At 40.3% G+C, this 14,051-nt stretch overlaps 1 protein-coding gene across 1 annotated transcript in view; it reads left to right on the forward strand.

The window, feature by feature from the left end:
• lcor (ligand dependent nuclear receptor corepressor) overlaps nucleotides 1-14,051 on the forward strand; it is a 48,542-nt gene that overhangs the window by 14,886 nt on the left and 19,605 nt on the right. Inside the window, exons 2-3 of the mRNA XM_085162794.1 lie at nucleotides 5,432-5,511; nucleotides 11,643-11,775. Of these exons, the coding sequence (XP_085018920.1) occupies nucleotides 5,432-5,511; nucleotides 11,643-11,775 (213 nt within the window). The remainder of the gene's footprint in view (nucleotides 1-5,431; nucleotides 5,512-11,642; nucleotides 11,776-14,051) is intronic.

The following is a 14,051-nucleotide window of genomic DNA, read 5'->3' on the forward strand; positions in this document are numbered from 1 at the left end:
TTCTGGTGTCATGTGACCCATCCCCCACCAACTTAAAGCATTTTTAGAATATTTCAGGCATGTCATTTTCAATCATGCGTTACACTCGTGCGCAGACATACACACATATATACATTGTCTCCCAAGTAAAGCTGGCACATGAGGCAGCAGTGAAGCCTCCCTCACATAAAAACACAAACTTCTAGCAAAAGTTAATCTTTGTGACTTGAAGAGGGGAAAAAAACCCAAACAAAATGCTGTCTCATGAATTCTTTTCCCTCAAAGGGCCCTCGCCCTCCTTTGTGTTTCCCAGACTTTCTGTCTAAAGCTGAAGTCAGCCAGCTCTCAATTTAGAGTTATATATTTACTGATTTGAGTCCTGTGGGCGCAGAAAACTTTCTCAGCCTGCGATCAAAATGTCAGAAATGTTAAAGGTCTGTTTAAGAACGAAGGCGCTGCTACGTGATTCAGAGCGAGTGAAGCTGAAGTCTGATGATTGCAATAGTTGCCGATAGCTTCCATGTCTTTTTTCCTGTTTTTTGGTCAGTGGTTCGCTGTAATCTTGTGCACAAAACCAAACATATAAACATAATTATGCAGGGTGCTGAGGGGCATACAGTAAGATATGCAAAGATATACAAGCTCACGTTAAACAGCATAGATGTACATTACAGAGGAATCACATCTGCGGTAGCTTGGAAACCGTGTATCTCTTAATCTCAAACAAACCTGCGTTTTCTTGGTTTTCACGTTTACGAAAGGAGGCTGCTGCTGCTGCTGCTGCTGCAGGTATGCTGAGCTGATTATGTGCATGTAAACAAGCCCCCCCACACACACACACACACACACTGAAAGCTTCCTCTAAACTGTGCCAATATCGCCTTTGTGTTTACTACTTGCACACACTCACAAATACCTTGAATACTGTTAGGGTGGGGGTTAAGCTAGCTGTGGGACTGGAGCTTAATTGGCGCATTCCCAGGGATACTGTAAGTGGCACAACCACGGGGTTCAAGCACAGCTCACCTTTGACCTTTTTCATTCCCGCCCCGGAGACAGAGATGCACAAAGAAAGCGAGAGAGTAGTAACTGAACCGTCTGCACGTCTCGCAGGAAAATGATGGGAAGCTGGAGAGTTCAGGCACATATCTGCACACACACTTTAAAAAGGGGAAAACTAGCAGACCCTATTTATAGGATTTGGACAGGTTCTTCTTAAAGAAGCATGCTGGTGTTCCTCCTGACCGGATCTTACTTGTGTGTCTTACTCTGCTGTAGGGTGTGATCGCGAGGTGAAACAGATTAAACTGTTAGCCAGAGGGGACAGAAAAGCAGCGGCTGGGATTTAGTTACTCTTTAACTCCAAATCCTATTGGTTATATTTTCATCTTCAGATGTTTCATTTTTGGCAGCCTTTTGTCTTGTTCAGTACAGCGCAGCGTGAAAATCCATTTTTAAACTTTCTTTGTAATCGATTACACCGAGGCATCAAGTGCAAAGGGAGTGCTTCGCGTCGCCTCAAAACAAATAATATAGCTTTTACAAAACTGATTGGGGACTTGATGTTCACTGTAAGGGATTACACAACTGAAACAAATTGGATTATTGATTTTTCTAATCTTACAAAGTAATGGAAGGTCATGGTATGGCACAAAGAAACAAACAAAAACTCCTGGAATGTCATCTGCTTGTCACTTGCCATTGCCCGCCTGCCCTCGTGTGCTCTGTTGTCATGCCTTATTTGCTATTATTTTGTACATTGTGCTCTTTTTATATGTGCGCCCCTGCTTTGTTTTTCAGTTATTGTCAAATTATAAATGTGAAAAAAATACAAGTTAACCCTTTAAAGCCGGTCGGAGCGTACACGCTCCATTTTGCATAACTATTTTTAAATCCCGGTAGCACTGCAACCACATAAGCTAGCGCCATAATTTTTTTTGCATATGAAACCGGAGGAGTTGTACTTACATCTTATGCCATCAGCTTGTCCTCGGTCACAGTTTCCTTCCACATATAGCTTTGCAAAAACTTCATAAAAAGCGCTTGCAGGAACAAAAACATAATATTCCAGAAACACGCTTTGCCGATCCGATCAGCTGTTCATAACACTTCCTACGTCCATCAACGCGAACTATCGCATGTCCGCCATGACCTGCCTAAAACCGGAAGTGACGTCATTTTGCGGAAATGTAGTTCTTTACCATCGGGGCCTCAGGAGCCTATACTTGTGTTTTTAAAAGTTATGTTTGACTTTATGACTTTCTGTGTCATTTCTGGGATGCTTAGGACTCATATTGCACTGCTGGAAATAGTTTATTTTGATGCATATGCTGTTTTTTTGCAAATTTGCATTATAATATTTATTTTCGTTTTTCCTGCAGTATATAAAAATTGGTGTATTTCAAAAATAAAACTATGAAGACACTCAAAATAAATTTCCTGTGGTGGGAAACTATTTTGTGCAACTTTTTTGTATTTACAGTTTTGAGAAATAAGCCTCTTAAATTTCTCTAACTAGAAATATATGTTAAAAAACAAAAACGATTTTCAATTTTTCTGTAGTTTATTGTACTTTTTCGCAATTTATGTAATTACTATGCACTTAATGCAGACATATTATTAAAATCTGGACTATAATTGTTGTATTGATGTAAATCAACTTGAAATGCTCCCGAAAATGGCACTACAGCATGTAAAAATATAATATAAGCTCTGGCGGACTTGGTTCTATGGTAGGTCTTAAAGGGTTAATAATATATTCACATTTATAGCTCAAATATTATTGTTTCTCATGTTTGGGATTATTAAATTCCTTGTTCAGAACAAAGGCATCCTCTAAATATCCATATAAATATAAATTCCTTTTTTTCTTTTATTATTCTTTTCATGCTCATAAATGGCAAACAAGGAAAAAGATAAAAAAAAGATAGAAAGTTAAAGGCGTGGATGGACACAGTTGCTGATATTAGCTTGTTGCAGAAACATCTATTCCCAGCACTTATGCCAGCTCACAGTCGACACAAAGAAGGAAATTGAAATAAATACGATTCCTTTAATCAAATTGACCTTACTGTGAATAAAATGTAGATTATCTGTATCAGCAGTGTAAAGAGCGCAAGGACGAGTGGAAATGCATGCAAGCGATAAACCCAACAAATGGAGAAGAGAGATGGATTGTGCAAACCCGGCCCTCTGATAAAGCAGTCACTGGAGCGGTGCCAGGTGTGGCTCCCCTGTGGACCCACCTCTGCTACTCTGCCCTCCTCCCACACAGAAACACGAACAAACAGAGTGGGGAGGGGTCATCGCAGTAACAAGACGGGACAGGGTAGAATTGCTGAACATGGCTTCAGGTCATGTACAAATGGTTTCTTTATTACGTCAGAGTGGACTGTATATATTCACATTTCTGCATGTGTTAAAAGCAGCAGTAAAGATGAGCATCAACATATTTTTTTAATATTCGACTGTTTTTTGATTTGTTTTTGTTTTTAAATGTTTCATTTGGACCTAAATAAATCAGGCGGATCAATCCTGCTATTTTTCTAAAACTGCAAAAGATGAAGTTTTTTTTCTTTCTTTAAGGACAATACTGTACAATAAAGAAAATTACATAAAAACAGATTTTACTGCTTTATGTCTTGAAATGATTAGGTAATAGTGACGCAAGAAGCAAAAAAACCCCAAATGAATCAAGAAGAAGAAATATCGAGTTGTTTAATGAGACCGAGGGCATTCCTATACATATGGAAACAAACGCATTAAAGCAAAGCAGTTTGTGCTACAGATATATCACAGCAGAACTGCAGGCATCCCTGTGTGATGTTAAAATGAACATCACACACCTTACATTTATCAGATTTTCACAGTTTAAGGAATAAATTCTCACGGCGTAACACTTTGCGAAACACTTTCACCTGAGAGTCACCGTGTCTGCTTAGTTGCTGGAAAGGTGTCATTTTGGAGATGGGAAGTTTTGAATTAGCACACACTTCATGTTCACAGGATGTTCTGATATTGTTCTGTCTCTCTGTGGAGCTGACTCGTCCCTCCTTTTCCCTCCTATATATATATATATGGTTTTAAATGGAGGTGTAATACCATGGCAACAGCTCAGCTGTAGCCAGTGTCCTCAGCTCAGAAGGTGCTATGTTGGTAAAAATGTATTTCTGCTGCTGACATCATCTAAATCAATCATCATTTAATCATAAGAGGACAATCACAGGATTATTATTGATATGAGGACCCACTGATCAGAGGTTGTTGTTGTTTTTAATTGGATTATATGGAGCTTTTATGGTTTATGTCATACATGTTTAAAATTACAAACCTTGATGTTTTGATTTCAGCTTCTCCATCAGCCTGAGATGAGATCAGAACCACACACCCAGTAATATCTGTCCATTCTGTGCACAGAACAACAAAACAACAGCAACAAAAAGTAAAACTAGTCAAGCCTCCAACAGCAAATAATTCATTATAAATGTGAAGTGAAAAGTAATAGTAACATGCAGCTAATTTGTTCTGTATAAATATAAGAGTGTTTACACACATCGCCATATTTGCAACCAGAATTTTCTGTAAACATAAATGATTGTGCTGACACATTTGCATTTATAGTAGAGAAATGCATTATATTTCTATTTCTAGTGTATATATATTTCTAAGTGTAGAAATATATCTTTAGCTGCTCAGATTTGCTTTAAATGTGATTTTGTGGTTCTCTTAATTGCCCACAATGCTCGTGTGTATTTGATCAGTTACGTTGTCTTTTGAAATGTGAATTTAGAGCAGAGTAAAACACCTGCAGAGGCAGAGAGTCTCAGGATTTTGGCTTAATGATATGAAGCTCATAAAACTACAAGGAGACACCAGTGAACTTTGTCATCCAGAAAAACACATTTAAGAGAAATCAGTTTTGGAAATCGGACAATCTTTGTGAAGACGGCTTCAGGGCGTGAATCTCTCAAACTGATCCACATATATGCAAGACGTCCACGCTGCTTGTGGAGGTCTAAGGCAATAATGTGCCTGATACCTGATTGAGCTTATCTGTCAGTCACAGGTGTGGTTCGTTTTCACACAGCATGCTTGTGGAATGAATCGCTGGAATTTAGTCCGTCACTGTAATTAAAGTTGAATCACTTTATTGCTGTTGTTGATCTGGGTTTGTGGTCCCCGAGCTGTCAGTCTCTCTCGGCTTATCAGTCTGGATTTCTCCCTCGATTCATATACACCTCGCTAATGATCTGCACCTGGATATTCAAACTGAATAATTGTAGCAGTGCCTCGCAAATCAAGTAAAACACACAATAAACCTACACGTTGTTTTGCTCTTTGTTTCTACTGTTACACTAACAGATTCTGCTCCCGGGTAGCACATCAGTCAACTTATGAGATCCTGAGCATTATGGGAGTTTGAGTTAGTCATCAATTGCTTTCTGTCATGCAGACTGCGAGCCAGAGGAGGTGTCTGACTGGTCCTTTGATGAAAACTGTCTCTTCTGCTGCTTAAGACGTGAGAAAGTCAAGGTAGGTGCAGTTCAGTCTCCCTTTTAGATAAGACCCTCTCATCCTAATTACATGGCTGTGATTTCACAACTCTTCAGAAGCTGCTGGGTGGTATCACTTTTACCTCACAACACGAAGGTGCATGATGTAAATGGAGCAGGGTTTTTTTTATATAATATGGAGTTACATTAGGTTTTGTTTTCACCTGAATAAACTAATGTTAGCTTTTTAGCAGCACACTCGATTGAACAATTTGTTTCAAAGAATAAGCAGAATACAGAATATGGGGGGTGATGGGTGGGGGCTACATCTTATAATGTTTAACTGTGTAATTGTGCTGTGGCATAGCTGGGTTTATTTATTTCAAACTTTGAGTGCAAAGGAAAGCATTTTGCCTGCTTTTCTTTTTTTTTAAAGTTTTTATTTGTTTTCATAAATGTGGTTAATGGGAATTAACCACATTAATTATTAGTTAGGAGAGCAAGATACAAATAGATAACTTAATACCCACCCTTTCTCTTCCACATATGCAATTAAGAGTCAAAGGGATGCTGGAGACGATCCCAGCAGTCATAGTGTGAGAGGCAGGATACATCCTGGACAGGTGACCGGTCTGTTATAGAGCTAGACGGCTACATTTACACATGGGGTTAGGTCACCAATTAACCTAACCCCATGCATTTCTTCAGACTGTGGGAGGCACCAGTACCTACAGTACCTGTAGAGAACCCCAACTCACTGGGTTTCAACCCAGGGTCTTCTTGCTGTGAGGCAACAGTGCTGATAAACCACACCACCATCCCTGCACCGAACTTAATAATTGCAGCTTTTGTCCCGCGGGAAAAAAACAAGAAACTTTTACATTTTTAAACAGGCCTCAATATAAGATGTGTATTAGCACACACTTTTATTATCTAAGGCTTACAAATAAGATGTAAAGGCCTTGAATAATGTATAACAACATGTTCCACTGAAAGCGTGTTGTGAGTGTGGAGATGTTTCACTGCAGTGTTGTAAAATTTAAAAAAAATAAAACATGATGTGCGTTTCAATTAGCTGTTTCCTCGCTAACATTGTCGCTAACAGAGGTGAAAGCTGCTCTCTGCCTGATACAGCACTTATGTTACTTTTCATAAGTCACTGGACACTGTGAACATCCACGGTCACCGCTTCATGCATAATGGACCTTCCATGACCTTCCAAGCTATATAGTTTATGTCTTCCATATTTCCAACTATATCCATAATCACATACTGTGTATGCTACCATTGTATATAGTGTATTATCTTACTTTGTTTCATTGATTGTACTTATTTGTATTTTTGTATTTCCTTCATATATCCAGTGTTGGGAAGGTTACTTTTAAAATGTATTCCATTACAGATTACAGAATACATGCCCCAAAATGTATTCTGTAACGTATTCCGTTACGTTACTCAATGAGAGTAACGTATTCTGAATACTTTGGATTACTTAATATATTATCATGCTGTTTACAGCTACATGAATGTACTATTGCTGTGATTTATTACTGTTACTGAAGGTCCGCGGCTCCGAACCGTAGTAAAGGGACCTCTGGCTAATACGGTGGGTTCGTGTCGGGCTCGTAGCCGAAAACTAGCTTTACTTTGTTGTCTGGGTCAACTTTGCTAGCAGAGACAGAGAGAGGCATTGAAAGGCTGCTCCAACAGAACTTATTGTTTTTGGAGGAAAACACGAACACAGCGTACAGTCGAGTCTTAATAGCTTACTTACAACTGGGCTCGTCAGGCTCTCTTCTTGGCTGCAGTGGTTATTATTATATTTACATGCTTCCAGCTCCCGTTTTTGCTCGATGACAGCTCGTACTTTTCCTTTTTCTCCCTCCCTCGCTCACAGACACATAACGTGTATGGCAGTCCATTCTCCCTGCAGCACGGACTACACTGCCTATGATGCTACATTCTTTAGAGCTATACCGGTAGCATTCTGCCTATTAGCTTAGCATAACAACAACAAAAAGGCCTCTCTCACCCAGGAAACACGCAGAGAGAGAGCGTCACCCTGTAACCATGGCAACCGTAACGCTGCCACCTGGAACAACAGAACGTAGCTGTCGAACAAAACCCAAACAGTCCTGACCCGCCACAACATGAAACAGGGAAGTACCGCCGTGTAATCCATTTATTTCAACAAAGTAACTGTATTCTAAATACCACCTTTTTAAACGGTAACTGTAACGGAATACAGTTACTCATATTTTGTATTTTAAATACGTAACGGCGGTACATGTATTCCGTTACTCCCCAACACTGCATATATCTGTACCTGAGCTGAGGTGACGCAAAAATTTCCCCGTTGTGGGATCAATAAAGTCTCATCTTATCTTATCTTTTATGAAGCAGCTCATTTTCTTTGTCCACGTGTTCTGTATTTTAGTTAACTGCCAGTTTTAAGCTTTCTATTGAAAAATACCACATCTTTGTCTCTCTCCTCCTCCTGGTGCACTACTTGTTATTTGTGTTGTTCAACCATCCGTGGTCTTGACCCCAATTTAGCCTATAAAAGGACTGTGACATAATGATTTGGAGGTGAGTGAGAGTGTATGTGTGGAAGGAGGAGGAGGATGCTGACATGATTGTAAATTAGTTGGTCTCCCACAGCAGCCTAGATGCTGGTACACCCTCACAGTTTCTCACCCAAAAAAGCATCCTGAACAGAATAATAATGAGTTTATTGGACAAGCTTCTGTTTAATATATACAAATGCAAGCATGTGTTCATTGTGCTTCTGCTCATTCTGCTGTGCAGAAGGCCTTCGTGTTTTGCGGCCATTCATTGTTACCGCCCTCCGCTGGACTTAAAAACGAGGAACAAAAAGAGCAAGGATGCTACGGGGCCCTCAACAGTCTCTGGATGATTCCAAATGGGCTCCCTTGTTGCATGTGGCCTCCACTCTCTTATCACCACAGTCGCCATTATAAACACCACAGGGGGTGATGTGGATGAAAAGAAAAATTCTTTTTTTAAACATCAGAAGAAAGTAGAAACGACTTGTTAGTCTGGAGGCTGTAATAAGAGATGAGTCACATATGTTGTGTTAATTAACATATCAATATTATGATAGGCTTTTGAATGCATTTCTATGAGGGCAGTTGATTGGGGGAGGGACACTGAAGCCTAAAATATGCACAATAATTTATAAGAAATCATCTTATAGCTTTAATGCCTGTCACATTAGCAGACTTTTTGTCTTTTCATTTGTTTTTGTAGCTCGGGGTAAGTACTTTTTGGGATGATGACCTAATGTATATGTGGACACATGTATGAAAGAAAGGTATGTGAGAATAAACAAGGAAGGGAAGGAAGTTAGGAGGGGGCGTCCTTCTGTCAGACATACATTGTTGCTTGTTTTTCGACTTGACCCTGGTCCGACCCCCAGGGTCGACCATCTGTTGCTAAAAACATCCCCATTTTTCCACCACTCACTACCATCTCCGAGCCCCCATATGCCTCTCCCTTTCTGCCTTTCTCTGCGCGTGAAGCCATGTAGCAGTAGCTAACAGTAGCTGCGTGGTCAGAGCTCACTTGTGCATGTAATAGCATAATCACAGATTTTTTTTTCCACCTTATTTTCTAAATACTCAATAACTGTTAGCCGCTCACATAATGCAAACCATGGCACCTCAATTACATTCGTCTTCTACGCTCAAATACAGGTTTTTATTAATATGGTAGGGTTTCAAGTGCTCTCGCTGTCTCGCCATTATTACCCTCTGCTTGTTTGCAAGATGCCAGAGGAGCTTCAGTGGGCGGGAACCATCGATTCATTGATCTGAAGCCATGCAAACCGCCAGCAGAAAGAGAGCTGAGGGGTTAAAATAAAGAGAACAGAGACTGGAGAAAGCTTTTCTCATCTAAGTTCCTTTGTTTCCTACCACTCATGCACACAGACGCATACATGCACTCAAATTTCCTCCCTATTGTACTGTAAGGATCTAAAGGCCTTGATATCCTGGAAAAGTTAGTGGTTTGGATTAAAGAGACCCTCCCTTCAGTCAGACTGGGGAAAACAGTGGTTGTAGATCACATGCAAGATTAGAAATTAGTCTGCTCTCAGTTACAACTAAGCCATGTCCACACGTACCCGAGTATTTTTGAAAATGCAGATTTTTCTATGCGTTTGCACCTTTCGTCCACACGTAAACGGCGTTTTCGGTCACTGAAAACAGAGATTTCTAAAAACTCCGGCCAGGGTGGATATTTTCTAAATCTCCATTTTTGCATTTATGTGTGTACGAGAAAAACGGAGAAAACGCAGCATCAAAGGTGTGCGTCTTTTTTTTTTTTTTTTTTTTTTTTTTTTTTATTATTTATTTTATTTTATTTTCAGTTGTTACAGACGGGACAGACATGAGTGAGGGATAGGAAAGGGAGAAAGAAAGAGGAAGGAAAAGAAAAACAGAAGGGGAGAGGGACAGTGAGAAAGGGGGGAAAAAAATATCTCCGGGATCACCTGTTGAGAGAAAAAGAATAGAAAACAAGCAAAAAAACAAAACAAAACAAAGCAACATACTATACACAACACCATCGCATTAATCTAGCTAAGTGTAAACAGCAGTAAATACTAAATATTGAATGTTGTTGTGCAGCACGCAGGACAGACAGCGCACAATGTGCTTTGAAGTAGCAGCCAAGAAAGGTGTGATTTAAGTCTACAAACAGTGAACACCTGTGTGCACACCTGTGTGGATCGGCGCGCTTGTATTCAAATGGTTTCCCCGTGTAATGGTCTGCAAGAGGATGTAGAGAGCCATAGCCCTGTCCCCCAGGGCATGAAGCAGGCATGGAGGAGATCCAGGCCCCAGACATCCAGAGGTCCCAGAGTGCAAGAGCCCAAGGAGGACCACCGGAGGGGCATCCGTGCCACCTTCATGGGAAGGGCTGAGGATACCCAGGCGAGGGGTCACCCAGTAGCCACCGGGCAGAAACTAGAGGGGGCTGCACCGTCTTTTTTGACGTCACACTATGCGCCACGTTATTGTTTCGGTGAAATGAATTTCTACAATACTGTTACTGTTAATTGTTCTCTCTGCAGTGTTTAAATGCTTACATATACACACACAGTTACTGTCCCTCCACACATACCACTCGGTTCTGCTTCTATGCCCCAATTTTGTTTACTATTTCCCACCGAGGCTTCTAGACTTCTGATTGGCCAATATTTCTACACGGTTAGGAATATAGCGCCACCTGTTGCTTTGGCATGTTCCTAGCAGCGTTTTCCTTCATTTCTGCCTTTACGTGTGGACGGGATATAAATAATACATAATACATAAAGACAAAAACCCAACAATAATGTTGAGCAAGCACCTTGGCGACAGTGGGAAGGAAAAACTCCCTTTTAACAGGAAGAAACCTCCAGCAGAACCAGGCTCAGACTGAAGAAGAAATACTCAGTGCGATATAGATGCTACATGATGGTGATTTAACAGCCACACAGTGACATAGACACTCTTAAATTAGAGCAAAATTATTTGCAAACATGTCGTAATCTGAGAGTGACGACAGTCACTCCCAAGTCAACCGCGGTTGTTTGTTGTTTCGATTGCCTTGGTCACCCAGCATTTAAAGCTACCACACGCTCAACCACTTGCAGTCATTTGTCAAATAAGAAAAATTTGATGCAATCACCCGGTAACCACTGAATTTTTAAATCCTAATTTTACTCCACAGCGGCTAAGCCGTTAGTAGTAGTAGTAGTGAGTGAGTGAGTAGGGAAGTGAAGACGTGTCCTGCCACCACTTCTCCCTGTAGTGTTATGTTATTGTCATCTTAATAAAAACGTGTGTGTGTGTGTGTGTATGTATGGCTTGCCCTGCAATATTTTCAGTAGTCAATAAGACTAGGAAAATGCAATATAAATGCATACTATGCTTGCCAAGATAAATAAAAAAGGCCAACGTATGGAGAAGTCTGCTTGTCCCCGCTGTGCAACCCATCTTCTGTTGACACAGAACTGTCGGAGAATTGTCGGCATTGAGAGCTGGACATGTTTAAACAATCATAATGAAAAAATGCTAGTGGCATAATGTGGTGGTAGTGTGAGGGTATTAGTTTCTTCCACACCAAACCTTTACTCACTCATTGGTCTCTGCGTGTTTGTCTGTGTAGGAGCACAGCGTGGAGAACGGTGGAGGCAGCCACGTGCTGTCGGAGTGTGAAGACTTCAAACAGGAGCAGTCTCGGATCAGCCGACTGGAGAGACAGGCTCAAGACTTCCTCAATGCTGTGTTCCACAGAAAAGGTACGACATACATACCCTTCATCAGTCATTATTCATTTACTAAATTCAGTCTAGACATGGATATCCAGAGTAATTTAACATGGGTCTATTTTAGAATTAATATGATACTTTTCCTATATATTTTTATTTACATTTTCTTTTTTCTGTCATAAATATGTGTTACATTGCTGGTTGTTTGTATTAAACATGTTTCAAATAATGATGTTTTAGCTTATATGAAAGTAGTCCATGAATGCATGCTTTAAAACTCTATTTTAGATCATTTTATTCTACTTTTGAGTCTTCATGATGTAATTGATGGCCCTAGTATTGTCCTCTCAAATTCACAAGTTTTGCTGTGAGAACATGGGCTTTAACTGCGTGGTTTTTAAACATATTTCTAAGGGGTAGCCAATCAGAGTAAAGTTGCCTTAAATGACAAACTGAGAGTCTGCATCAAGGCCCAGTGTAGTAGAAAAATACAGAATGTTTGTGTGATGGTTCAAGGCAATGTTAGTCTTTACCCTGTAACGCAGAAAGTTGGTCAGTTACCCACTGGTTGCAATACCAAGTTGTATGTAACTGTTTTCCTCAAATGGCAAATAATTTATTCATAAATAGCTAAACTATGTCATCTGCATTCTGTAGCTCAGCTTTGGGAACTAAAATAAATAGCTCTTGTAGAAATTATCCATCATGCTCAGCTTTAGGACTTGAATTGGAGAGGACACAAGTCTATGTTTGGGAGCAATGTGTAGTGCCTGAGTGTCATTGATAACATGACAGTACAGCTGGAATAAAAAGGGGCCAGGGATCGATCCCAGAGGAATCCCAGATGTAACTTTGTCAGAGTTTCACATTTGGGACAAAGACATTTCTGCCTTGCAGGTAGACCCTAAACTGGTTGAGAAATGGGCCAGAGAGGCCGACCCACTTTTTCACAGTGCCATGGTTATCGTGAGAGGCCATGCAGGAAGCTCTGTACAGTGTTACTTTACACATTGGTGTTACAGTGAGAAACTAGTACTGAATTCAGGACGTTGGATACTCTCAAAATATGATAGGTGAAATCACCAGCATACATACACCCCTAAGAAAAAGTATCACTATAACAGTCATAACAAAAATGCATGAATTTAGGGGATTTTGGGGATTCATCTGCATTTGATGTGGTCTTACAATACAGTGGTCCCTCGCTGTTTCGCGGCCTCGCTGTTTCTATGAGGTTTTTTGTGCAATTTTGCATGCTTTTTTGTTTGTTTGTTTGGGGGTTTTTTTTACATCACATTGTGTTCTGCATCCTGATCGGCTGTAGACCACTGTCAATCAATCTCCTTCGTGCCGTGTCTACTGTACAGTACAGAATGCGTTCAGCTTGTCTAATCAATCGCTAGCAGTGTGACTCTGAAGTGCTGTACTGTATGTTTGTACGTTTTCTTCCAACAAACACAACAATGGCCACGAAATGTTTTGCACCGTCAAAAGCACCTGCAGTAGCAACCAAAAGGCAGAGGAAGATGCCAACCATCACACACAAAAAGTTGTTCTTCTGGACATGCTAAAGGAAGGTAGAACATATTTTTTGGATTATAAGGCGCATTAAGCGAAACAAAACAGTCAGATGAATCAAACTTTACTCAACTCATTCTTCTTGCTTCCTCTACTTCCGTACCATTGATTCATTAATGTTAAATTCTCTGGCAGCTGCTCTATTCCCACGTTCTTGACCTGAAAACAGGGTTTGATCTTTGGTTTCATTCTATAATACTGGACTTTTTTTTCTATGAAGGTTTCAACTTTGAGTGTTTAAATAAGAGAGAAAAGTGTGAAAATGTTCATGCCTGTCTGAGAAAAGTGTATACAGTGTATAGTGAGGGGTTTGACAGCCTTTAAATATCTATACAGTGGTCCCACGTTTATCATGGTAGCTACGTTCTAAAAATAACCTGCGACCTCCGCAAAGTGGCCAACTTTATTTTTTTACAATTACAGTGGAACCCCGACTTACAAAAAATTCAAGTTACAAAGGCACTGAACGGCAATATTTTTGCCCGTGTTACAGCAAAATGCCAGAGTAACAAAATCCGAGAGCCTACAATGCCCACAATGCCTTCCAAATCATGTGACAACCCCTTAGCTTCTTGCGCTTCGCTGTTCCACTTGAACGACGTATTGTTGTTCTAGTTAGCAATTAGCCTATAGCCTATCGTTCAGCATCGCCTCAGTCAAACGCGCGATGGGTGCTTTGACTTATGAAAATTTACGACTTACTTGCGAAAGACCCTCGGGAACGTATT

This window comes from Neolamprologus multifasciatus, chromosome 6, assembly GCF_963576455.1.
Source record: "Neolamprologus multifasciatus chromosome 6, fNeoMul1.2, whole genome shotgun sequence".
NCBI classification, from domain to species: Eukaryota; Metazoa; Chordata; class Actinopteri; order Cichliformes; family Cichlidae; genus Neolamprologus; species Neolamprologus multifasciatus.